Below are 24,851 nucleotides of genomic sequence, written 5' to 3'. Positions count from 1 at the left end.
TGATGACTTTTTTCGTTGATAAAATTTGGTTTTCTAGATAAGGAAGGCGACCGTTGTTAGCCTAGACCTTTTAGCAATTTGGTAATCTACGAAATTATCAGTTTTTACGACAACAAATATAGGAAATCTTTTAGAGATTGGCCAATGGCAATGTACGTAATGAAAATGCTAACGTTTAAGCTTGTTAGGTTAAGGTAAAGGTTAGTGCAGCCAATGAACTCGACGCCCGTACTCTCTTTAGCGATGCCAGCGACACCGTAGAGTAGCGTCGAAAGACAATATTGTGATTGGGTTACGAACGTTAAGCTTCGAATCGACTCTATCGTTAACCCTTATGCAACAAATAAAAAGAAATTACCGGTGTGGGGGTCTTCTTAGCCAGGGGGGGGGGATTTAATTGTTATCCCCACACCTCGCTCCAAAATCCACTACGATCATGTTTTTATTCATAAGGTCGTTTTTGCGTTTTTGTAAGTTCTTCGAACTCGCTTTCATATATATATATATTGATGGTGCTGTATTTCCGGTACATGTAGGTGCTCTAAATAAAATAATACGTGGATTTGCACCTCGCGTTTGCTTAAATTTAGAGATTTCCTTTTCAATTAAATAATTAATTAAATAAACTATTTTATAACCCGCGTCTACAAGTTTTCATATTTCTGCGTTCTTTGGGATGGTAAGTGAAATGTGAATCATTGTCAATCCAACTTCAGCTGGATGGGATATTAAAATAACGATGCAGAAAATCCCCTGTAAAGTTGGCCAATTACACTTAAACTCGGGGGGGGGGGCGAACTAATGTAATGACCCCCCAACTTCTCAAACGTTCCTACGTCACAGATATAATTTCTTTCCAATGAAGTCTATTTTAAGGATATCCTAAATTTAATTTTTTATAAACTAAGTATTTATATTACAATATTACGGCGTATATTATAAATAATCCAGGAAGATCGAGATCGAAATAACGTATATTAATCCTTTTTCTGAAAACGAAACAATAGTGACGTCAAAGAATTGACTTTTCTTGGCGTTTAACCCAAATTTAGTTGATGCATCGCGTATCAATTTTCGTTATTATTAATTATTGGTAAAAAAGAGTTCGTCGTATTTTATACGATATTGTATTATGATCCGTTCGAATGGGGACATAAATGTCATCGTTAATAGGAACTAGGAATTTATAGTGACGTTTCGTCTATCTCTCTCTGTGTTGTGTGTGTCAATTCTGACTTCTTTATTCGTAACGAAGGTCGTGTACGTCCTCAACCCTTTGAAGCCGCGTGTGCTGAAATCTCTTTTGCCACTGAACTTGATTGAGGTCATTGGTAAAAAAAAATTAGACTCTCGAATACCCAGGAAAAAAGTCTCCCCTCAACTTAACCCACACCTTCCTCGAGGCAAAAACTGGTTTGATATATCCCTATGATAATTTTCTACCCCTGAAGTTTTTCGGTATTATTATTATTTCGGGGCGTCCTCGCCGCCACTGTAGCGTAACCGTTACCCCCCACTCGCATTGTCACTACTCTATTATTCCACTTTTTTTTAATATACTTCCTAATATGGGCTAGTAGAAACTGAGTTCTCTCAGTCGGAACGTTCCGTAACGCGCGATTTGAATAACCCTGCCCGTGATATTGCTCGACCATCGAAATTACATCATTTGTTTTTAAATTAGCATTGAGTTCGATTTTGAGCAAATTATTAAAAATTTACGTTAATTTATAAATAAGCGTTACTTTTTTTTACTACACGTTACACGAAAATATAAATAATAACTCGATGGGGAAGTCACTTAGGTAATCAGGTGTACAAATCGTCGGTAATCACGGGAAATCGCTTAAGAAAATCACTGGAAATCACAGATGAATTGAGAAAAATCAGTGGAAATCAGTAATCAGGTGTACAAAGATTTTACGAGTGACTACCCCTCGTATTAAGTTTATACTAATCTGGTAATTTTTCCCGTGTAAATTACACTATTTTATTTTACCTAAAATATTAATTTTAAAAATAAATAATTTTTTCTGTAATATTTTCTTTAAGTATCAAATTTCTCAAAATTTTAATTTTTAGGATGCGATATTTCTATTTTTATTTATAATTTGTTATTTATGATTAAATAAACTAAATATTGAAACGAAAATGGCTGTTTTTAGTACTTTTAATATCTTCTAAATTAAATTTCATTTTAATTCTTAAACCTAAGCCGTATCAAAACTCCAAATGATGGTCAAATACAAAGCCACGAAATAGTCGATAAAATATTTTATATACGCGGAAGTAAAATTTTTATAACGAGTGACGATTGTCGCGTCACGTAGTCATTGAATAGGAGCTTGACATTTGAAAACGGCATTTACGGATTTGGTATTTTACCTCCGCGTTGACCCCCCCCCACATACTCCGATTCATTCTGATTTTTACCATATTTCCTTTGTGTATTTTATTTGCTAAGAGCGGGACAAGAGGGCTGATATTATTTGGATTTTGGGCGTGGGAGATATTTCGGCTGCCACCTCCACCACAGAGAGAGAGAGAGAGAAAGACGTCTGAAGTATTTGACCTTTGCCCCCCCCCCCCCCGGCCATATTATCGCTTTCCGCGTTCGATAAGCCACGGATTTTTACAGAATACCAAAACGTGACTGAAAAACTTGCCAACGACAAATAAGCTCTACGTATAATCGTATCTTCGCGAGGGTGCATTTGAAATTTTGTTCTTATCATTTTACCAACAGTAGCGTAGTCAGGGGGGGGGGAGGGCAAAGCAACCTTTATGGAAGAGCCCTTCAATTTTTGAAATTATCTTGTACAGTGGCGCCAAAGGCCAGAGCGGCCAGAGCTGCAAACGTTGAATATATTTCCTTTAATAAGATATAATATTATATGAAACCCAACTTGAATACTTGGAAATACAGAGTTTTGTGATTTGACCTTTAGATAACCTTTTCTGGGTGGAGAATATCCGTAATACGCGAAAGGTCACCATACTGGCGCCGAAGTTTCACAGATTTCCCTTTAAAGGCGTTAATTAAACCTTGACATTGAAGAAAATATAAACCACCTTCGATTGGAAATTCTCCATAAAAGGGAAGGTAACTTCCCTGCTTTTAGAAAATAACGCGCTTCAAGTATTATTTCAATTTACCCAGCTAATTGTTTTAAGGCGGGGTTTGTGTTAAGCCTAACGGGGATTTTTAGCCCTAGTGAAAATCAGCCCTTGGGATAATTTTATAAAATTTAGTAGTAGGAAATGATTATTAATATAAAATAATTTGACGTAAGCCCCGTAATCACATCCTAAATCAAATAATTTAATCTAAATAATAATTTAAAACAAAACCAAGATGAACCTTGAACCTTTACGGAAAATAGTGCGTGATATTTAATCATACAATCTGTACATTCGATTCAAATAAAATTTATTTCGATATAAATTTAATAAAAATATAACAAAATGATATTTCTATATTTGAGCGTCCGAATAAGTATTGAAAGTGTACCGTAAAAAAATTAATCCAAGAAAAAGATTTCACTTGTAAATATTAGAACTTTCTTCGTAGGGGGGTGGTCTACCTTAAGATTCTAGGCCTCAATTCATTCATTCCGCCAGTAGACAGAAAAATTCCCAACATTAAAAAAAACCCAACAATAACCGGTTCCAGGTGATAGGGGAAGTAGGTTTCTAAATCTCGGGGTTAGCGGTTCGGTTTCCCATTCTATGACCTACCTCTCTCTCTTTCTCTCTTTTTGAAAGGGGGGGGGGGATACAAAAATTACAGTAACCCGGTCGCCGGAAAAATCAGGGGGAATCCCGTTTATGCAAAAATAGATATAACATTAGCCCAGAAATGTCGGCGGCGCGGCACAAACTGCGGTGGAAATAAAAAGAGTTGCAATAAATTCTATTTATTTTTATAATTTAATTTAATTAAATTAAAATTAATATTGTATTATTAGGACAATGTCCAGCGCGTTTGAAGTAAGAATTTAGGGTTAGATACGAAATATTAGAATTTATTTTAAACGTTTTAAAAATTGACTCCATGGGAGGAGAACGCGGATGTGTTTCAGGTAAAAATATTTTTTCCAACTCGTTTTCGCCGTTCTAGTCTACCTTGTTTCTTATGACACTAATTTGCATAAACGCATTTTTTAAAGGGCGTGGTTGGCTTTGCTCGCTATAATTGTACTTTTTCACGTATTTTTTGGAATATAATTAATTTCCTAGCACATATTATGTTCCCAATACAATGGCTATTTCTCTATTTGTATTTAATATTTTATATTTATTCTAAATTAACCGTTTAAATTATTCAAAAAAATATAATTTAAATCCTGAAGAAATTTAGTCTATTTTAACCTACTGGCGCCTGTAGAAGTGTTCCAACCGCAGGGCAGCGGTGTTTAGACAAAAGTTAACTTAAAGAGTACATACTCATTAGAAGTTAAAAAAAAATGTGCCATGATATTAAAATTTAACGAATAAACAATTTTTATCACTTTCACTGATTAACTCTTGGAATAATTTCCTAAAATTATAACTCAATTAAGTGGTTTCATTTTTATTCCAGTTTTTTCTCTCTGGGTGCGGGGAAATGGCCCTTGGTTTTCGTTAATCTTTCCGCTCAATTTCGATACCTTGAGAAAGTTTCCCTGTTTCCGTTACCGAACTTTTTATAGAAATTTCGATGTTCTGTAAAAATGTGGGTCATTCGGAATGTTATACCCTTGAGCGAGGAGTCCCTTACGGTGGCCATTGTCCGGATGTTGGTGAAAAAAATTGGCCTAATCTATCGCGCTTTAGTCCAATTTTTGAATTTTCCATTCAACCTTTGGAGTTTATTTTTTATTATCCGCGCATACCGTTTGAAAAGGGACATTTTCCCACCCAGTAGGAGCGAAGTTTAAGGTAAAATTTCACTGTCAACGTCCCTACTCGCCGTTTTATCCCATATTTAGCGGGGCGAGGTTTTTCTACCGCCAAGGCTTAGGAAGTTTTGGATCTCTAGGCCTAGGCTTTTTGTCGGAACATTTGCTCTGACGGACGTATCCACAGCCGGCCTTTAAAAACGTTTGACGCGCAGATGCTGACCTACATAGACTTCCTAAGGTCGTCGCACTCGTAGTAGTTCAGGTTGTGGCGGATACGCGGCGCTCGCGTCGTCGGAATTTTTTCCCTCTGCTGTTTTGGTATTAATATTTCGCGTAATCTTTAGTAACTCTTTATATATAGTTTCAACCGCGGACCTGTGGGAGGAAGAAAAAATAATATTTAATCGCGTTTCCTGGTGGTCAGCTTCTCCTCTCTCTCATTCTTTTGATTTATAAACTGGACTATTTTAATTAACATAAATGGGTATTATTTATCTTTCTTTTTAAACACTTTTTGCACCTTTTTTCCACTTTTATAATCTTCATTTCCGAAGTAATAACTTAACGGTAGGCCATTTTGGCTTATTTTCGTTCTTTTTAAATTAAAAATAAAATTATACTAATTTATTAAATATAATTTTTCATACGCAATTTAATTTAAGTCATATAAATTTTACGCGATAGATTTTAGTCAAAAATTTACGGTATAAACGAGTTGAAGTAATTTAACAAATAGATCGATTTAGCCTATTTTCGAGCGTCGAATCGCGTGCCGTCTCATTCTAAATTAATAATTCATATTTAAAACATTTATTTTTCGTATCTAATATGTATAATAAATACATTTTACGCGATAATTTTAGTCAACAATGAACGGTATAAACAAGTAAAATTTCCTCCAATCTTTTAAAAATACGTTTTTACCAAATCCTGAAAATATTTTTTAACGTAAAGGAAGTAAATACTCGTTTAAAATACCTTCACTGTTTTGTTCAATATTCGCGTCTGGGTAAAAAATAATTTATTTAGCAATGAAAAAAAATAGGGTAATGTAGAGGTGGGGAAAAGCGGTTCCTGATTTTTGTGTATTGCCCAAGACGGTAATTAGCATTTAAAGCTCTTGAAAAGAAAAAAAAAAGAAAAAACGTAACGAAAATGTAAGCACTTAAAACCGGAAATAAAGCGGGATTATTTTTAACTCTGTCTCGTATCAAAAAGGAACGCCACGAACGAAAGGGAAAACTAGAGAGAAAATTTCGTATTTTCATTTCGTCGTGAAAAATAAAATGAAACCAGACCTAGTTTACACCTGTTTATATTCAACTTCCTAGTTTTATAACGAATTTCGCCCCCCCCCCCCATCACCAGTACTACCACCTTCCGCGGGATATTCTATTCAAATTAAACTGAATATATTTAAATATTTTATTCCTAAAAAAAACAATATAGGATTAATATTCAATCGCAATCCATTTTTTTATATATTTAAGTATATTTGTATTTATATATACACGTATAAAGATGTAATTGATATATTCAAATTTGTTTTCTGGTATTCGGTAACTTTTAAAATTTTACTGAATCTTATTTGTTCGTTTCCTGACCTAGATATTACCATCATTATTTTTAGTTATATTTTTTTTGTGTTTGTAAAATACTCCACTGTTGTACAAGTATACGGGAAGCCATTTCCCCCCGTGAAAACCGTTTGTAAAGGCATTGAAGCTTTTAGATCAGTCTGCGACTCTGCGTGGAGCGTAAAAGTGAAAGTGTACGTTTGAGGTCAACGAACTCCGTTTCTATACCCCCTCTTCCCCCCCCCACTCCGCGATCCCAGTGGCAGACGACGTAAAAATGGCTGGCTTCTCGGGCCTTTCTAGTATTCCAAAGAAGAGAGAGGGGGAATTACTCGACCCCCCCCCCCCCCCAACGGACCCCCAAAAAAATGGATGGCTGGTTTGCCAAGTCATCTTCGAGATCAAAGTTATACGGATTTTTTTGGTTGGTCGTCTAATATAGATCAAAGAGCTTTCACTTGTACCTACGCCTTTGATGTATTATTGGTTGCTTGCTTAGCTGGTATCGTCTAGAGATTTCACCCGTGGGTTTCATAAAATTTTTTGGGTGCAACGTAATTTTATTCGCGGTTGAAATGGAAATGTAACTTTATTTTGTACCGTATCTAGTAGGAACGCGTTAATCAATCATCGAGTTCTTTAAATTAAGCCATTTTTAATGGTAGTATTTTTAGTACTTAATATTGATTGACTACACGACGTGGTTCAATTGATTATCAGATTATCGATTGAGAAATTTAAATTTCGTAATAAGAATGAATCGGTTCTTTAATATAAAAAAATGTTATCCAAATTTATCGAACATTTCGTATTCCCCCCTTCCACAAAAATGCGTGAAATGCTGTAGATAAAGTACCGTTATAGTCTTTCACCCCCCTTTTTTCCCGTTACCGAAAAAACCCGCCCATGCAAAAATTTCTCTTCACTCTCGAAGCCTTTGTAAGAGCGAGGTGGTGGTTACTCTCCCTCGTGCTGCAGCGGGTCGTTCACCTCGCCGGAGCAAAACATTCGACCAGACTTCCTTCTTCCCTCTTGGCGACGTCACTGCAAGGTTGCCAACCCCTTTTTATTGCCACCCCCCCTCTCTCCATCAGCGCTGCCGAGTTCCGTCCCCCATTACCCCCCTCTAGTGTTGCGCGCTCTCTCCGGCTCTCTCTTGTCAAGTTCTACGTTACGTCACACGGGGGAGCGCGCGCACTGGATAACCAAGGGCGCGTCGTTAAACGTCTAAAAGCGTCAGCTGGACGTTTTACGGGGAAGAAAGTGAAAGGAAAAGTGATACTTTATTCTTAAGCGCCGAGTGGCGTGTCGTCACCGCTTTCGATTTGGAAATTCGCTAGACGCTTGATTTAAATATCATCTAGCCTTGTTTATTGACCATTGATTGTAATTCATTATTGTCTACTTTTCTACGAACCAACTTACAGGGTTGAAATTCAACTACTAAAAATCGGTTTAAATATAATGAAATGTAAATATCAATATTTATAAAATATAAGTTCAATTTAATATAAAATTAAATTTAATATAAATTGAATTTTAAATATAATTAAATATTAATTTAAATTAAATATAATTAAATATAATATAATATAATATTAATTTAAATTAAATATAATATAATATAATAAAATATTAATTTAAATTAAATATAATATAATATAATAAAATATTAATTTAAATTAAATATAATATAATATAATAAAATATTAATTTAAATTAAATATAATATAATATAATAAAATATTAATTTAAATTAAATATAATATAATATAATAAAATATTAATTTAAATTAAATATAATATAATATAATAAAATATTAATTTAAATTAAATATAATATAATATAATAAAATATTAATTTAAATTAAATATAATATAATATAATATAATATAATCAAATATTAATTTAAATTAAATATAATATAATATAATCAAATATTAATTTAAATTAAATATAATATAATCAAATATTAATTTAAATTAAATATAATATAATCAAATATTAATTTAAATTAAATATAATATAATCAAATATTAATTTAAATTAAATATAATATAATCAAATATTAATTTAAATTAAATATAATATAATCAAATATTAATTTAAATTAAATATAATATAATCAAATATTAATTTAAATTAAATATAATATAATCAAATATTAATTTAAATTAAAAATAATATAATCAAATATTAATTTAAATTAAATATAATATAATTAAAATATATGGTATTTCTTAGAATAATTTTATTTTAAATATAAATTGCGATTACTTATAAATTTTGAATATTTTGCACGATTAAATATAAAAAATTTGGTTCAAAATTAAAAATAACTAATAATATTTTCTTTAAATATTTGCAAGAGGAAATTTTCTGTAATCTATTTTTCTCAGTCGTGTAACTTATCCAGAAGAAAGTTTTTTTTCATCTGTAAAACGTAAAATATTCGACCTACGTTTCTTCAAAACTCAAACACGCGCTCTATATTTAAAGATTTCTTTATCCACACTGAGGAAAATGTAGAGAGAGGCTTTTGTTTTGACAGGGGCTACTGGCGCGCTTTATAAATAGATTGACCACATAGTAAAAGAATCAGACGAATGGCGTAGTCCACGTTTTGAAATTTCAACGTCGGGGGGGGGGGGGTCAAACTTGAGGGGGGGGCTGGGGGAAAAAGAGTGAGTAACTAGAAATGTGTGTCAAGTATTATAGGCAAAGAAATAAGGAAGTAAGTGGGAAACAGGAAAAAAGTAGTTCTTCCAGCGTGTATTTTCATCGGAGAAAGTTTTTTTTCTTTGCCACTCTGACTTTTCGAACGGCCATTCTAGCACGCGATCTTCCTGAAACCGCCGATTTTAATTTAAAATAGAAATTTTGTCGACTCCCTAACAAAGACCTTGAGACGAATCTTTTTCCCAAAATGCCTTTTTTTGGTACTTTAGGAAATTAAAATTATCCTTAATTTTTTACAGTCCAACCCAGAAAAAAAGCGACCATTAGTCGATGGGACGTTTAAGTTAAAGGGTTGAATCTTAGTTTCGCGTCTCGATGGACGCTGTTTTATTTTCCCGCAAATTGACCGGTTGATTCCGTTTGGTCGTAATTATCATTCGCACTTCGGAAGATGATGGTGACGAGAGGTACGCGTCGTTGTACGAAGGTTTTCGTCCAACGGGACAATCGCCGTCACTGTTTATCAAAGTCGAAACGCTGACGAATCGTTCGTTCTCTTTTTGCAGAAAGTATGATTCTTCTGATTCCCCGGTGTACGCCCAATAAGATGAGCCTGTTCCACGACATCAAGCTGAAACGTCGGAAGGTGGATTCGAGAGGAAGCAGTGACGGCGAGACGAGCGCGGACATCAACAGCTCGTCGCCGGAGAGCGGGAGCACCTTGGGTCCTCCGGGAGCCGAGGGAGCGTCGCCCGTCGGGAGCAACGTGTCCGACGACGGCGGAGGGACGTCCCGACCTCCTTCCGCCGACCATTCCAAGACCGTTGTGGCTCCGGCGGACGCTTCCACTTCCGCTTCCGGCGCCACCGGCCAATTGGAAGTGCGTACTCCTTTCGCCTCTAGCGAAAAGGCTCTCGTGACGGACTCGAGAATGAAACTTATTTCGTTTCAGAAAATCTACGAGCCGGACCCGGGGGACGAGGCGCCGTCGGTCAAGAACGAACCTCCCGATCCGGAAACGATGACGGCCGGCGAAGAGCACTCCTGCCGCGCCGACCAGAATCAAAGGATCGACAGTAGCCAGACGAGATTAAAAGGCAGCGACGAGGAGAAGGAAGAGAACAACAACGACGAAAGGAGGGCGTCGCCGTCCGGTCCAGAGGCCGTGTGCGAATCGAGGCCCCGCTCGGCCGAAAGAAGAACCCCCGACAGCCCCCAGTTGAAGCAGCGCCGGGTGTCGCCCAACAGCGTGTTCGACGGCGGTGGCGCGAGTGCCGCGGACGACGGAATGGTCAGCGCGAGCGCGATGGAAGAGGCGAGTGGCCGAGGCGCCAACGACAAATCGAGGCTAGAGCACCGGGCCGGCTTGGATTTGAGCAGTCCCGTGCGCTTACGGATGGGCTCGGAAGGCGAGTCCATCCCCAACTTTAGCCCTCAGCTGTGGGCGCACTCGACGGCGGCCTCTCAGAAGAGACAATACAACGGACCGGACGACGAAGGGGTGCCCGACGACGAGAGCGGCGGCTCTTCGACGCGAACGTCCTCGCAGTACTCGCAGCAGCAGCAGCAGCAGCAGCAGACCGAGGAGCAGAGTTTGGCCCTCTTGAGGATGGTTCAGTACCAGCAGCAGTTGCGCGGCTCTCCCCCGCGGTTGCCCATCATAGCGACGGCGGGCCCCAAAGGCGGCGGGGTCACGTCCGCTTTGTGGAGCCAGAAAGAAGCGCGAGTGACTTCGATAGAGAGCAAAAGGTTGTCTCCCTCTATCACTTCCACGGCGCCCGAAGCCAAGAGCGGCAGCCGGTCCCCCCCTCCTAGGCCTTTCGCCATTTTCCCCGGCGGCGCGGTGCACCCGGGCTCGCCGGTCGCCACCGGACACGGATCCTCACCCACGGCATTCCAAGCGTTAGGTGGTTTTTTCGGTCTCGCCGTTTCGACGACGGCTCGGACTCCTATGGTGGAATCTTCTTTCGCGTACCACGGTCCTTCCTCTAGTAGAGTGTACGGTTCTTCGCAGTCGAGCGTGGGAGCCGGGGAACCCGTTAGTCAGTCCTACACAGTCAGCAGGACGGCCTGGTCCAACAGACCCACCACGACGCCGGACAAGAGCTCCCAGTGTCAACAGGTTAGGAATCTCGGAGTCGCGGCCCGCCATCCCGAACCATCGTCTAAACACGCTTCCTTCGTCCAGGTCGCTTCGTCTTCGAGTTCCACGCCTCAACCGGATTCGCAGGCCCTCAACCTGACGGTGGCGTGCGTCAACTCATCCGGCGGCGGCGTCGGCGTTATCACCGCCAGCCACAAAGAACCCGACAGTCCTCAAACGCGCATTGTCGCTTCCGGATCCATCCAGACCGCCTCGACGTCGAGGGGCTCCGGGGCCGAGGAGGAGGAGGACGAGCAACCCATGGTCTGCATGATCTGCGAAGACAAGGCCACTGGGTTACACTACGGGATTATCACCTGCGAAGGGTAAGCCACCCTTTCCTTATCGGCGCCTTAGTTGACGCCCCGACTAATCGCCATCTCACCCCAGCTGCAAAGGTTTCTTCAAGAGGACGGTACAGAACAAGCGCGTCTACACGTGTGTCGCCGATGGTAACTGCGAAATCACCAAAGCGCAGAGGAACCGATGCCAGTACTGCCGATTTCAAAAGTGCCTAAGACAAGGAATGGTTTTAGCAGGTAGCCGCTTTTCGTTCAATATCGAACGGGAAAACTCGATGTTTCGATTCTTGACGCAAAGTTTTCGATTTCAGCCGTAAGGGAAGACCGAATGCCGGGCGGAAGGAATTCCGGAGCGGTCTACAACTTATACAAGGTGCGATAAGAACGTTCCTTTAGGTTCCGCTCCCAATAAGAGTAGCGCAAATTCTTATCCTAGACAACTAAGGACAATCAGTGTATATACGCTTAAAAATGTATTTTCTTTTTCGCTTCCTCCGCGTGTCGCGTGCAGGTGAAGTACAAAAAACACAAGAAGAACCCCAAGAACGGGCAAGTGAGGAGCGACATCATGCCGAAGGGGACGACGAACGTTCACGGGAGCTTGGGCTTCGTGGGTTCGGGCGAGCTCGGAGGAAACCTCGCCGGCCGCTTCCCGCCCCTCCCGGCAGCCGGAAGTTCCGGCGGAGCCACCACGCCGTCTTCTCAAGCCGTCCCCGGAACCGGAAACGGAGGGGGTGGAGGCGCGGGATCGGGATGGTCGAACGGGGGCATCTTAAAGACTGCCTTGACTAATCCGGCTGACGTCATGCATTTACGTCACCGGCTGGAAGGATGCGTCACGAGTTCGCGGAGTATCGGTGGTGATAGGTCGCTTAACATCGATCAAGCGGTGACGATGATCAGCGAACTAATCGAGTGCGACGACTTCAAGGACGTGGCCACCTTGAGGAACCTCCCGGAACTGCTGGAAGACACGGCGGAGTTGTCCGTGAAGCTGTGCCAGATTGGCGACAACATCGTGTATAAACTCGTCCAGTGGACTAAAAGACTTCCATTTTATACGGAACTACCCGTCGCTGTACACACTCAGGTAAGGAACCCGCTACCCGAAGGAACGACGAATCTATTAAACCAACGCGTTTCTCTTTAGTTGTTAACGCACAAATGGCACGAGCTTCTGGTCCTAACAACTTGCGCCTACAATGCCATCCACGTAGAAACCGCCAACGAAAGGACGCAGCTCGAGTCTCAGCAGGACATCTCGGCCGGGTTGGGCACCTTGCAAAGGTGCCTAGCCGCCATGATGGGTAGGCCCATTACCCTGGAGCAACTGAGAGTGGAAGCGGGGCCTCTCGTCGAACGTCTCACCCAGTTATCGACCGTTTTCAGGAGGATGAGGCTCTGCGTCGAGGAGTACGTTTGTATGAAGGTCGTCGTCATGGTGACGCAAGGTCAGTCCACGATTTCTATATGGAGAAAATGTAAGGAGTCGTTTTGCGCAATAATTTGAGCCGCATCCCCGTAATGCCAGCGGAAGAAAGGGGCTGTTTTTCCCCAGTTGATGACGTCTAAGCGAACGTCCAAAACCCTATCGTTTAAAACCAGTTTCCATTTCGAGTTTTTCTCAATTTCATTGGTGAAAACAAGCATTCCAACCGACTTAAACTTCCCCACGCGACAAAGTTTGAATTGGGCATAAAGTCGCGTGTATTCAGTACTAAACATGCGCGGGAGAAAAAATAATAGAATCTGCGCTACCTGGCGGAGAAAAAGAGCAAATCCTCCCAACCCCCCTCACCCCTACCACGTATACTACCTCTGCCATCCGGTAGCAAGCATTGGGGGATTTGCGCGTAAGTTTCAATTTTTCACCACCAGATGGATGCACACGTAGCCAGTTTGAGCAGTCATTAGCCTAACATTCAAATCCCATTCGTTTCAAACTTAGAGGGTCCTTGATAGTCTTATGGTGACTCCTTCCTGACATTTTCTCCGCGATTCTCCGAACCCTTTCGTTGGAATGGTCGCTGACAGCGCGTTATATTTCGTTTTGTTCCAGAAGATTTTCCTAACCAACAAATTCAGCAGCACCGGGAACTGGAAACCATCCAAGACCGTTACTTAACGGCTTTGCGGGTGTTCGTGAATCACCGGTTTCCCCAGCAGACTTCTCGATTTGCCGACCTCCTGGGACACCTCCCGGAGGTCCAGCAAGCAGCTACTTTGCTCCTGCAAAGCAAAATGTTCTACGTTCCGTTCCTCTTAAATACAGATAGCGCCATGATGTCCCGAGCGCTAGAGTCACCGAGGTAATTACTTACTCATTTTCTGGATATTTAGGCCACATTAGCGTCGATAATGTATTTATTTATACCATCAAGTGGCGGACTGGCCATAGAATGAACTTGCCCTGGACCGTTTATGAAGTGGGCTCCCTTAAACGTGATAGCGTTATAGTTGTTAAGGCTGAGGCCTTGGTCTCCTGGTAGCCATTAATATTAGACCTAGTCCGCCACTGATATCATATGTAACATGATCAAATATCATAAGTGGACGCCAAAATTCTTAAAATCCTTACGATATTGAAAAGGTTACCATGGAAACACGAGCTATAAAGTTGATGACGCGTTTTCGTGGTCGCTCGCAAGTGGTCATGTCCCGTCGTTAAAGAAAATGCTTTATGGCATACTTATGAGTGATTATGTTACATATGTTTATAGTTAGGGATAATTACTATGTTGGAACGATTTTTTGCGTCGAAAAGTAAGCTTAAAGCTTCCCCTAAAATACAAATCATATTGGCATCTCATTGGTTCCCTAAAACTGACGTCTTCTGACGCGATTGAAGCGCACACCTGTGACGTCATTCCTTCACCATCTCGTACCAGGGATCGTCTCAACTTAGTAATTCTCCTTAAAGCAAGTCTTGGCTCTTTCATAAAAAGACGAAAACACGTGAAAAACTACGCTCCTAGCATGCACTTCCATCTATTGGTATATATAGAAACTAATTAAAAGCTACTATAATTCAATACTAAATGAGTGACCGAATTCAAGACCCATTGTGGCTTGACTAACTTTTTTAGATTTTACTTTTTGGCGACATCTATTGAGCGACATTCGAAACGAATCGGAGTCAAGACTTGCTTTAAGTATAAATAAATCAATTCTTTTTAGCACTATAACAATAAATAGGCTTACATAACTATGATAGTAGTTGTTTCTGTTTCGCAACTTCATTGAATTCTTTTTAAAAGTTATATTTGGGTAATTTTCTTTATGCTTTCCCTCTTTGATCAGGATAAAATACGCAAAAGGGGATATTTGTATTACGGCACCGGAAAGTAAATTTTTTTAATTTGGTTTCTCTGAATGTCTTTTTTTTAATTATTAGCGTTACGAGGAAAAAACAAATCGCCAGGTTTTCGATCGCTCTTAGCTTCTCTCTTTCTTCTAACGCGTTACAATTTTACGTTTTAAATTTAATCGGTAGGCCTAGCGAAATTCGGAGTTGGCGTTTTATCCTTATGACGGTGGCGACATCTAGAGAACTAATTTTCCTTTTATTTTATTTTCGATTCTATTTTTCCCCGCCACCCTTCTGTACAGGTAGCGACTACGTTTACCAGAGACGATAATAACCAAGTGAACAGATAATATAACAAAAACTCAATCCTCAAGTTCTCTAAAAGTTTCTACGTCAAAATATTTAAATTATACGAAAAAATTAAAAAAAAATATATATATAAGATTTAAATCGTTCCGGAGACAGGAATTTCCTCACAGCCTTTTAAATTCAGTTGTTTGTCCCCTCATCTCTGTTGAAACGTCGAAGCTTCCTACGGCGTCTGTCAAATATCGAATCCCACGAACCTCATAACCATAGCTCCGTCGAATGGACGGGATACTGTTACGGAAGAACAATGTTCCGGTTGGTTTTTCAGTGAAAGGACTGCGAATTCAAACTAAACAAAAAAAATGTGATTTCCATTTTTAGAGATCGATATCATATGAAACTTTCTTTAAGATTATTACTGTTATAGCCCATGGAAAGAATGATATTACGAGAAATAACGTTATTTTTTCTAACGAAAAAATATGCCCTCCCCCCCACCCCAGAATGATATTATAAGTACCCAGTACCGATATAATTATTACGAAAATATTCGATAATTATTTTGTGAAGTGCGAAAAAATTTATAATAGCTGTTCAACACTTTTTAAATTATTTGCTTGAAAAGAAAATGATAAAATAAATCCCCAATTATCTACAGTTTCCACGCGAACAATCCCGGTGTATTCTTCTAAAAAGGATAAATTTTTAAATAACTAATTAAATTAGTTAAATTGTGATTTTTTTGTTTTTATAAGTTCAACTTGAAAATAGTTAAATAAATTATAGTATTCATGTTGGATATTAGCCCGAGCGCGAAAAAAATTAAAATTATTAGGTTAAATAAATAAGAAAATGAAAAAAAAATTGTTGCATTTGATACGAAATTGAAACGATCCTCCGGGAAATCGGAGGACGTGAAATGTTGAAATTGAAAAAAAGCTCGTTGGATTTTAAAAAAATATTCCCCGCAAAATGATTACGACCCGCTGAAGCACTGCCGTTTTAATGGTCAAAATTCAACTACGAACTAATTTGCCCGTGTCCTAACTTTAAAAATGAATATCTTGACTTTGGACTAGTCAGGTGATCGAGAACTTTTAAATGTCGAAAGAATGAAAACCGTAAACTTAGGCTACGTGCAATAGGAGAAAACCACCCTCACGCCGTTTACTGCGACGATAAAACTCGTTAGGTGGCGTCGTTTCGCGTAAGCGCCTCCGAGGAGCTGAACTGAAGAAACCCGCCATCTCGCGGGTCCTTTTTCGTTCCAGTGGACCGCTATTTCCAGGACCCCCGCCGAGCCCAATCTTTTAGTGATTTATTTTTAGCCCCAAGTTCCTTCAATTATTTACGGCTCGCCTGTCTCCACGAAATTCCCATCAATGGGTTCAAATATCAACGATTTGAGATTTTCCGATGAGAAAGAGAAAAACAAACTTAAAACATGACGCTGTTTTCTATTATTAATATAAAATATTGTAACATATAGTTAAGATAAAAAAAACGTAAGAAATTGTATACAAGTTGTTCATTTTTTGTACAGTGGTGATTAACATATTTTGCCTTTTTCGAAAGACGAGCGAACGAAAAGTGTCTCTTCTCTGCTTGTTATGGAAAAATTAAAAGAAAAACTTAAAAAAAAATAGAAGAATTAATTTACATTTTTTTATTTAAACTCGCGTGGATTTTACAGGCTTTCATTCCGTATTGTTCGTTATTCTTATTCGCCCATTTTTGCTCCTCATCCCTACAAACATTATATACTTATTTCGGTGTTATTAAAAACTGTGCTGAATTTAAATCAGCAGACGTAAAAGTGAGAATAAATAAAGAGTCAATCTTTCTGAAGACTGAAAGCTTATTTTCGTTCTGTGGTTTAAGCAAGATTCGATCGATGGATGATGGACTAATTAATTAGTCCATGGATGGACGATATTTTCAGTATTCCGTAGTATCAGAAGTAAGTGAACTGAAGTTATCGAAATAGCGCTCATAATCGGAAGGCGTTTTCCTTATGAAAATGAGGAGAAAATCGAGTCCTAAAAAGCATATTTCCATCCCCGTCTTTTGACGCGATAAATTGCACTAGGGAATTGTGGGTATATCTATTTCTATGTATAAAAACTGGTTTCATAAAAACATAAACGTTTTTTTTTTCGGCCTAGGAGCGCGCATAATTTCAAATTCGAGGTCAAAATGTAACTTCATATAGAAAACGCCTCCAACGTGGGGAGTATAGCAGTCTGATATCATTTACTTTTGGTAGTATTTCCCTGGAATCGGCAGTATAATACCATAAGTAACATAACACAAATAAGTATGACACTTGATAATTATCCCAAACCTAATTTTTTTAATGATAGTCTATTTTGCAAATGACCACGTAAATTATAACGTTATAAGCATTGAAATATCTCTAGCATTTTAAACGGATTAACTGAGGCTTAGTGTAAATTGGAAAGCTTTTAAAAGTAATAAAAATAATTACTTTGGCAGAATTATGATGAATAGTTGATTTTATAAAATAAAAAGTGGTCTTGCCCAACTTGTTAAAATGTTGCTCTTACGTCACAAGACCCAGCTTTACTAGTGTATTCCTCTCACGAGCGATTTGCGCGCGCTCTAGAAAAAGCTATATTCCTCGCGACTGTAGCGCGCGCTCGTAGGCTTGTCAAAGTAAGAGACTGTGACGTAAGAGCAACATTTCAACAAGAAGGCCACGTTACTTTATAAAAAGAACTATTATTGAAACCTAATAGCGTTTTCAGTCGTATTTATCGGGATTAAATTGAACTGACAGTAATTTTGGCAAAGGAATTTAATTAACGGAAATATTTCAGTGTCATACTTACGATTATTATGTTATTTATGATAATAAATTTGTAATTAAAAGTATTTATCTCCATATTCGTCAAGATTTCAATAAAAATAATTGCGTGAGCAGAGCTAATCATATAGCCAAGAACGCGTAGAGTTAACAAAGAACTATGAAAATTTTAAATGCTTGCACCTAGGAACACAGCTAGCCTTTAAACACGCTAACGCAGTGTTGTGTACAAATTTAATTGGACCAACCTTTGCGCTTAACGTTTTACGGGCGGGTGGAAGTCAATTTCCGAATTTTCCCCTTCCGACGGCGGCAGGTGCTAAAGCGTCTAACCAATGACAACTGTACGCAAGAAAATGAACGACTTTTGACGGGTTGCGTTCTCCTTGTGTGGGGTGCAGTGTTTGTTGTTCCAATAGTGTATTTTCTCGACGGACCTTATTCTTCTCAATCTGAAGGAATTGAATGGCGCCCTCTAGTGTTCATATTTTCATATCGTCGTGGAAAATAGTCAGTAAATTATAATTTATTATTTATTAGGTATATATTGTTAATGTTATTATTTTATAATTATAAATTATAATACTATAGTCAGCGAATGCAAATTATCTGACCATTTTTGAATCTTCAATGAGAGCGGGAAATATTGCATTTTCCAGATGGCGCTAGTACAGACAGATATTAGTTAGAGATACAGTGTCCATGAGTGGACAATGTTATCGTACATATAGTTCTTAGCGAGGGGCAGGTCACTTCCTTGATTAACGACGCACCCCTCGAAAGATTAAATCCGATTTAATCGTGATTATTTTGATTAAATCCGATTTAATCGTGATTATTTTGATTAAATCCGATTTAATCGTGATTATTTTGATTAAATCCGATTTAATCGTGATTATTTTGATTAAATCCGATTTAATCGTGATTATTTTGATTAAATCCGATTTAATCGTGATTATTTTGATTAAATTCAATTTAATCAATTAATAGAATGTTTAAATAATAATTGTGCGTGATTAGAACGAGCTGATTAGAATAATTTATTATGTGATTAGAATTATTATTTCGTATTTACCGCGCTCGATAAAATCTCGATTCGACCGATTATATTGATTAAATCGTGATTAAAATTATTAAATTCTGATTAAAATTATTAAATTGTGATTAAAATTATTAAATTGTGATTAAAATTATTAAATTGTGATTAAAATTATTAAATTGTGATTAAAATGATTAAATCTGATTAAAATGATTAAATCCTGATTAAAAAGATTAGATCATTATTAGAATAATTAAATCTCGTTTAAATCGTGATTAGATTTTCTAATCTTGATTAGATTTTTTAATCTTGATTACCCTGATTTAATCATTTTACTATGATTAAGACGCACCCAAAATGGAAATGACCTGCCCCTCGTTTCTTAGTTACTTCTACGCGTTCTTGAAGTAACTAAAAACTATGAACGAAATGGAAACACCCTAAAAATCTGTCGGTTTGATCTTAAATAAAATAAATAAAAGTTTTTCATATGCCCATTTCAGTGATCTTGGACGATTTTTGACTTTAAATATACATACTTTTTTAAATTAAGAACGACTTGGTTCAAAATTATATTTGTAGTTAGTACTGATCATTTCTGAACTATGTTTTAAACTACATTAAGAAATTTTATTTTTAAATGAGATTGATGGCCAATTTGCGGGACCCCTAATACCCCGCGTACGCATTATTGTCATATTTTAATTTAGTACTAATTCAAGATTTAGAATACAAGCGCCATCTATTTCCAAATAATTGATCTTCTATCTTGGAAACCTCTACGAACTGTGTCCATAGTTGGATACTTTCGGCGTGTAGGGCATCGCACGTTTGTTATACACCCTGTATCCACTAAAAACGAAAAATGATAAATAACTGAAAAACGTTTTTTTTTACAAATTTCTATGGAAAATTCCTCGTGTACATTACTAGTGTAAAATTGAACCATGTCTTCAAGGTCATACAAAACCTATCTCAAGAACTGTTGGGTTTACGGATTTGGTTCCAATTAGAAAGTTGTTGCTCGCCATATTATTAGTTCAAATAACTTTGAATGGACCAAATTTGACCAAACACAAGCCGATAAATTGAAGTACTAATAATATGGCAAGCAACAACTTTCTAATTGGAACCAAATCCGTAAACTCAACGGTTCTCGAAATAGTTTTTGTATGACCTTGAAGACATGACTTCAAGGTCATTCAATTTTACACCTGCACGAGGAATGTTCCATAGAAATTTTAAATTTTTCTAAAAAAACCTTTTTCAGTTATTTATCATTTTTCGTTTTTTAGTGGACACCTAGTGGACACCCTGTATAGGGTTTTGGGAATGCTACCTTATGCTATCTTGATTATTGTTGCTTATACTATTTTATGATATTCTGAATTTTGCCATACAGGGTTTTGGCTATGCTATATTGTGTACTTTCGGAGTTTATTTTAATGACGCCAATTTTCTTATACAGGGTGCTTGTTATTACATCAATGAATAAGATATTCAAGATAATAATTGATAAAATTTATTTTTAACTCGATGAATGACAAGGCGATTGGGCTTGTTGTTAAAGGGAATATAACCTCAGGTATTTGGTGTGGAACACCCAACGTTTGCAGCTTTGGCTGCTCTAGCCTTTGACTTTAAAAATGTTTGGCGTCACTGTACATTGAAATTTTAAAAAATGAAGGGGTCTTCCATAAAGATGGCTTTGCAGATTATATTCCCTTTAAAGCAGTAGGTTGTTAAGAAAGAGTTGCTTTTGGTAAAAAAATCCTTTTAGGTTGTTATAATGTGCTTATCAAGTTAATGTACAGGTAACAGGGAGATTTAAATATTGTTTTGTGGTAAAGTTACAATTCCGATTATGTTAAAAACAGTGTGATGAGTTACTGTACCGGTGGTTGATATTTTAGTGAAATTTACACGTAGGTTGTTATAGTGCACATATTAATTAATGGGCAGGGCTTTTTCCACCACCCTCCTACGCATTGTAACCCGGCCACCTGAATTAATGGCTTTAAAAGTCACATGATAACTTGATAGCGTGGTCATGGGTCTCTCTTTGATTAAAAATCACTCTTTGGTTGTTAATGCTTAGTAGGTTGGTTATATTAAACGACAAGGTTATTGAAACAATTTTTTTAATATACAGTGTTTGAGAAATCGCTCATTTTGGAAAAATGATGATGTGATTAGTGATTCTCAATTTCGTTGCTGGATCCATTGTATGAGTCAAAGTATCTGACTATCTTCCATATAATAAAGAATACTTTTCACAACTTGGTTTTAAAACAGTTATTTACCATATTTTAGCAGTTTTTAATCCTTCTAACTTAACTATTTTGTTATTATTTTTATTTTATTTTAAAAACGTACCGATATTTTAAAATATGTTTATTTTGTGACAGCCTCACATAACCCTTACTTATTTTTAGTTTAGTATAATAATTTCTAATTTCTTTGACTTTTAATTTCGCAGCTTTAAAAATCTGTATTGGCATGATTTATTGAATCAAAATATTGCATTCTGGAATTTTTCAGATTTTCTTTGCTGGTTTTAAAGTGATTGAACTTTGCAACGGTTTTCAATTTCATTTACTCGGATTAAGTAAACTAGTGGCTTTGTAACTTTGTAAGGGCTGCGCTCAACCACCAAAATTGGAAAATAACCCAATACTTCCCATTGCTTATCAACGGAACCGCCGTTTATAAATAATCAGTCAAAATGTCTTTTAATAATCCACTGCACATTCAGCAACCTTCCGATTCTGTATCAGGAAAACCCGATGGAAAACCGTAAAGTTTTTGAACTATTTTAGATTCTTCCGGTTTTTCATTGGTCAACGATATAGGCTTTGTGCGTAGTTTAAATTTCGGTTATAAGTATCGCCGCATACCGACCGAATTTTAAATTGAATATTTGAAAGCTGTCTGCTCGTTCAAAATTATCTCTGCGCAACAGCTAAAAATTCAACCGAAAAACATTTCTTCACATATTTAGTTGACGGAAATTAAGGCAGATGGTACTATATTTCCTAATCGTGATATCCACAGATTTTAGTCGATGGTGAAGGGATCCAGTTTGAAAATTTACCTTTATGCACAAGGTTTTGAAATCAATAGGTGCAGAGCTGCAGACTGTATTCTACTTATCCATTCTTTTATTAACGTTTTGTCTCTTGGGAAAAAGTGAAAGCTTGCTTTGCAATTGTAGCTGATTTTCCCACAACCAACTACGCAACACCCTGTATCACCCCTTTTTGGAGTTTCTAAGCAACTGTTAATAATAAAGTTTCCATTTACAACCGCAATACAACTAAATATTCATTATTAAATAATACCTGATATTTATCTCCATGTCAATAAGCATATTATGAAGCTAGATGACTTTGGCCTAAGCTGGTGCCTTGAGTATTAGCCTAGCTGATTATTATTATTATTACTTATGACTATGTCAATTCATTCAAAATATTATCGTATATCTTGAATTTTTTTAACCTGGTCTTGATTGATTTAAAATAATAAAATTTTACAACGACGGATACTTCATGGTAGCATAAGTGTTTAATATTGTTCCATAAGTTTATTACTCTTGGGAATATTTTACTGAGAGCTAGTAACTAAGTGACGTCATCTCCAGAAGAAATTTTTCTCCCTAGCGAGGCGCTGTCAAAGGCTACGTGTGACACGTTAGCAAGCGGACGCAAAACGGCGACGAAGCCCGTAATTCAGTCTGTCTTGTGAGTAACTCTCAGCAAAACTTTTGCGTGTGAAGAATAGGAAGTGTCACACTTATGTAAAAATGTTATACACTTATGATGGTAGTTATTTTATTTTAAAAACACTTATAATAAAACTTTGCGAGCTTTCGGGTCGGGGCCCCATTTCAAGCCTAGTCCTTACAAATTTAATTGTATAAATTATAAGTGTTTTCAACGAGCAACGTGAACTGACGTCAAAACCAGAAACTCAGAAAAAGGTTAAGAAACCGATATCAGATATTTCTAATCGGTGTCATCATATGTAATATAATTATGTTACATATGGTGTAATCGATGATAATTACTGAATTACCCACAATCACGCATTAATCGCATCCAAGTCCAACGTGATTACGAGCGTTTCGATGCTCCTGGAGTGGTGGTCTCCAGTTTTAGGCGGGGCAGTAAAAAATTCACGGACATAACAAGTATCGCCATCTATCGTAGAACCTTTACACTTTTAAGCGGCTTTTCGTCTGCTAGTTGTCTATTCGCGTATTTCTAGTCCCGTGTTTTTAGTAGGAATAGATAATGGATTTTAATATTCGAAAACTAGCAGACGAATTTTTTAAAAACATGTGGAAAGGGTGGCGCTAAACTCGTATGTCCGTGTTTCTGGCTCACGTTGCGTTGCCGTAGAGAGAGAGAGAGAGGGGAGCTCGTAGTGGGGGAATACACTTTTCTATTCCAGGGTACCGAGTTTTCATATTCCTAGCTTTGGTTTGCCAGAGGTTTTTTGACAAATGAAAATTTTCAACTATTAGGTACCCAGCTAGGGTTGTGACCTAAAAGACAAATTAAGCTATTCGCGTGTTCCACCGTGAACTATTCGTCAAAGTCAGAGTATTGGATCTACACCTTTTTCTGATCCGGAATTTATGTACTAAAATCAAATGGCAACAGACAGCCATTTTGGGAAACATTCTTACCCCGACTCGAACTATTCGCTCGAAGACCAAAAATCCCTCTAGAGGATTAAATTTTTTAAATTTTTTCCCTTACTAAAACTGAAATTCCCCAAAAAAATCCCTTAAAAAAAAAGCTATAAATTCCCTTTTTATCCCTTTTTAAAACTGAAATTCCTCAAAAAAATCCCTTAAAAAGCGGGAAAATCAATTTTTAATTTCATTCATGACATTTAATTTCTTTATTAAATTCGTACAATTTGATCATTACGTATAATTTCCAGTGATTCACTACTAGTTCGTTTGCTTTAACTTTTGTTATAAGACTAGTTAGCTTTGGTTCAAATTTATAGTCTACAGTCGATTCATTCATCAGTTGATTCCATATTTTAGCTTTTACTATAATAAATACGATGTTTTAATTATATTTATAGTTTCGGAATTCAATTATACAAGCTTACCAATTTTTGAACATTACACAGTAGCCGTGTCACTCGTGTCGTGTGTCTGTTTAATTTGACAAGGAAGTAAATAGAAAAAGCCGACTCTTGGCTTTTGAAAAGAGTGAGCATACCATGGAGCAGACGGCATTTACATGGTCATTGTAAGTTTGTAACACGAGGGCTTGATATAAGACTTACGGGGCAGGCTGAGAAATAAGGATTTTTTTTAACTGGACCTGTGGCTAGTAGAGCCTAGGTAGTTTAATTAAAAACTGGCCACTGGCCACTTACCATTTTTAACCTTCAAAATCAGGATTTCATAATTTATGGTCAAATTATCTATTCTGGACAATGTGCTATAGACCCGGCCCGAACGTGCCTACTGAGAGAGAAAGACTTGTTATATTTCTTTTTGCTAACAGCTAAATTCGCTTCTTCTATACTGTGTGTAGAGTGTAGAGTAGACAGATTCACGACACCCAGTCACCCACCCATATACAAAATTAACACAAGGCCAAGCATACAGCAAAGAAGCAATATATAATTATTTTAATGAACTAAAATCTTGAAGGGAAAAAACTTTGAATTAATTAAGTGGTCACCAGGGCCACTAACACCCCAAGCATTTAATTTTTAAACTGGCCCAGCTAATTTTTAAACTGGTGATTGGCCTGT

The 24,851-nt window shown here is 37.6% G+C and overlaps 1 protein-coding gene across 9 annotated transcripts in view; it reads left to right on the top strand.

The window, feature by feature from the left end:
* Hr4 (nuclear hormone receptor 4) overlaps window positions 1-16,796 on the top strand; it is a 52,522-nt gene extending 35,726 nt beyond the window's left edge. For 5 of the 9 annotated variants that reach the window (XM_090160673.1, XM_090160671.1, XM_090160672.1 and 2 more), the window contains 9 exons: window positions 9,707-10,020; window positions 10,093-11,609; window positions 11,674-11,822; window positions 11,897-11,958; window positions 12,097-12,675; window positions 12,736-13,036; window positions 13,645-13,894; window positions 14,886-14,929; window positions 15,199-16,796. In XM_090160673.1, the coding sequence (XP_090016799.1) occupies window positions 9,712-10,020; window positions 10,093-11,609; window positions 11,674-11,822; window positions 11,897-11,958; window positions 12,097-12,675; window positions 12,736-13,036; window positions 13,645-13,894; window positions 14,886-14,929; window positions 15,199-15,242 (3,255 nt within the window). In that variant the 5' untranslated portion in view covers window positions 9,707-9,711 and the 3' untranslated portion in view covers window positions 15,243-16,796. Of the gene's footprint in view, window positions 1-9,706; window positions 10,021-10,092; window positions 11,610-11,673; window positions 11,823-11,896; window positions 11,959-12,096; window positions 12,676-12,735; window positions 13,037-13,644; window positions 13,895-14,885; window positions 14,930-15,194 lie in introns of all 9 variants that reach the window. The other 4 variants (XM_090160678.1, XM_090160676.1, XM_090160677.1 and 1 more) reach the window with 4 other exon arrangements.
* Window positions 16,797-24,851: the final 8,055 nt, after the last annotated feature.

This window comes from Leiobunum rupestre, chromosome 10 (assembly GCF_980474605.1).
Source record: "Leiobunum rupestre chromosome 10, qqLeiRupe1.1.hap1, whole genome shotgun sequence".
NCBI classification, from domain to species: domain Eukaryota; kingdom Metazoa; phylum Arthropoda; class Arachnida; order Opiliones; family Sclerosomatidae; genus Leiobunum; species Leiobunum rupestre.
This window is presented reverse-complemented; position numbering and strand designations above follow the sequence as displayed.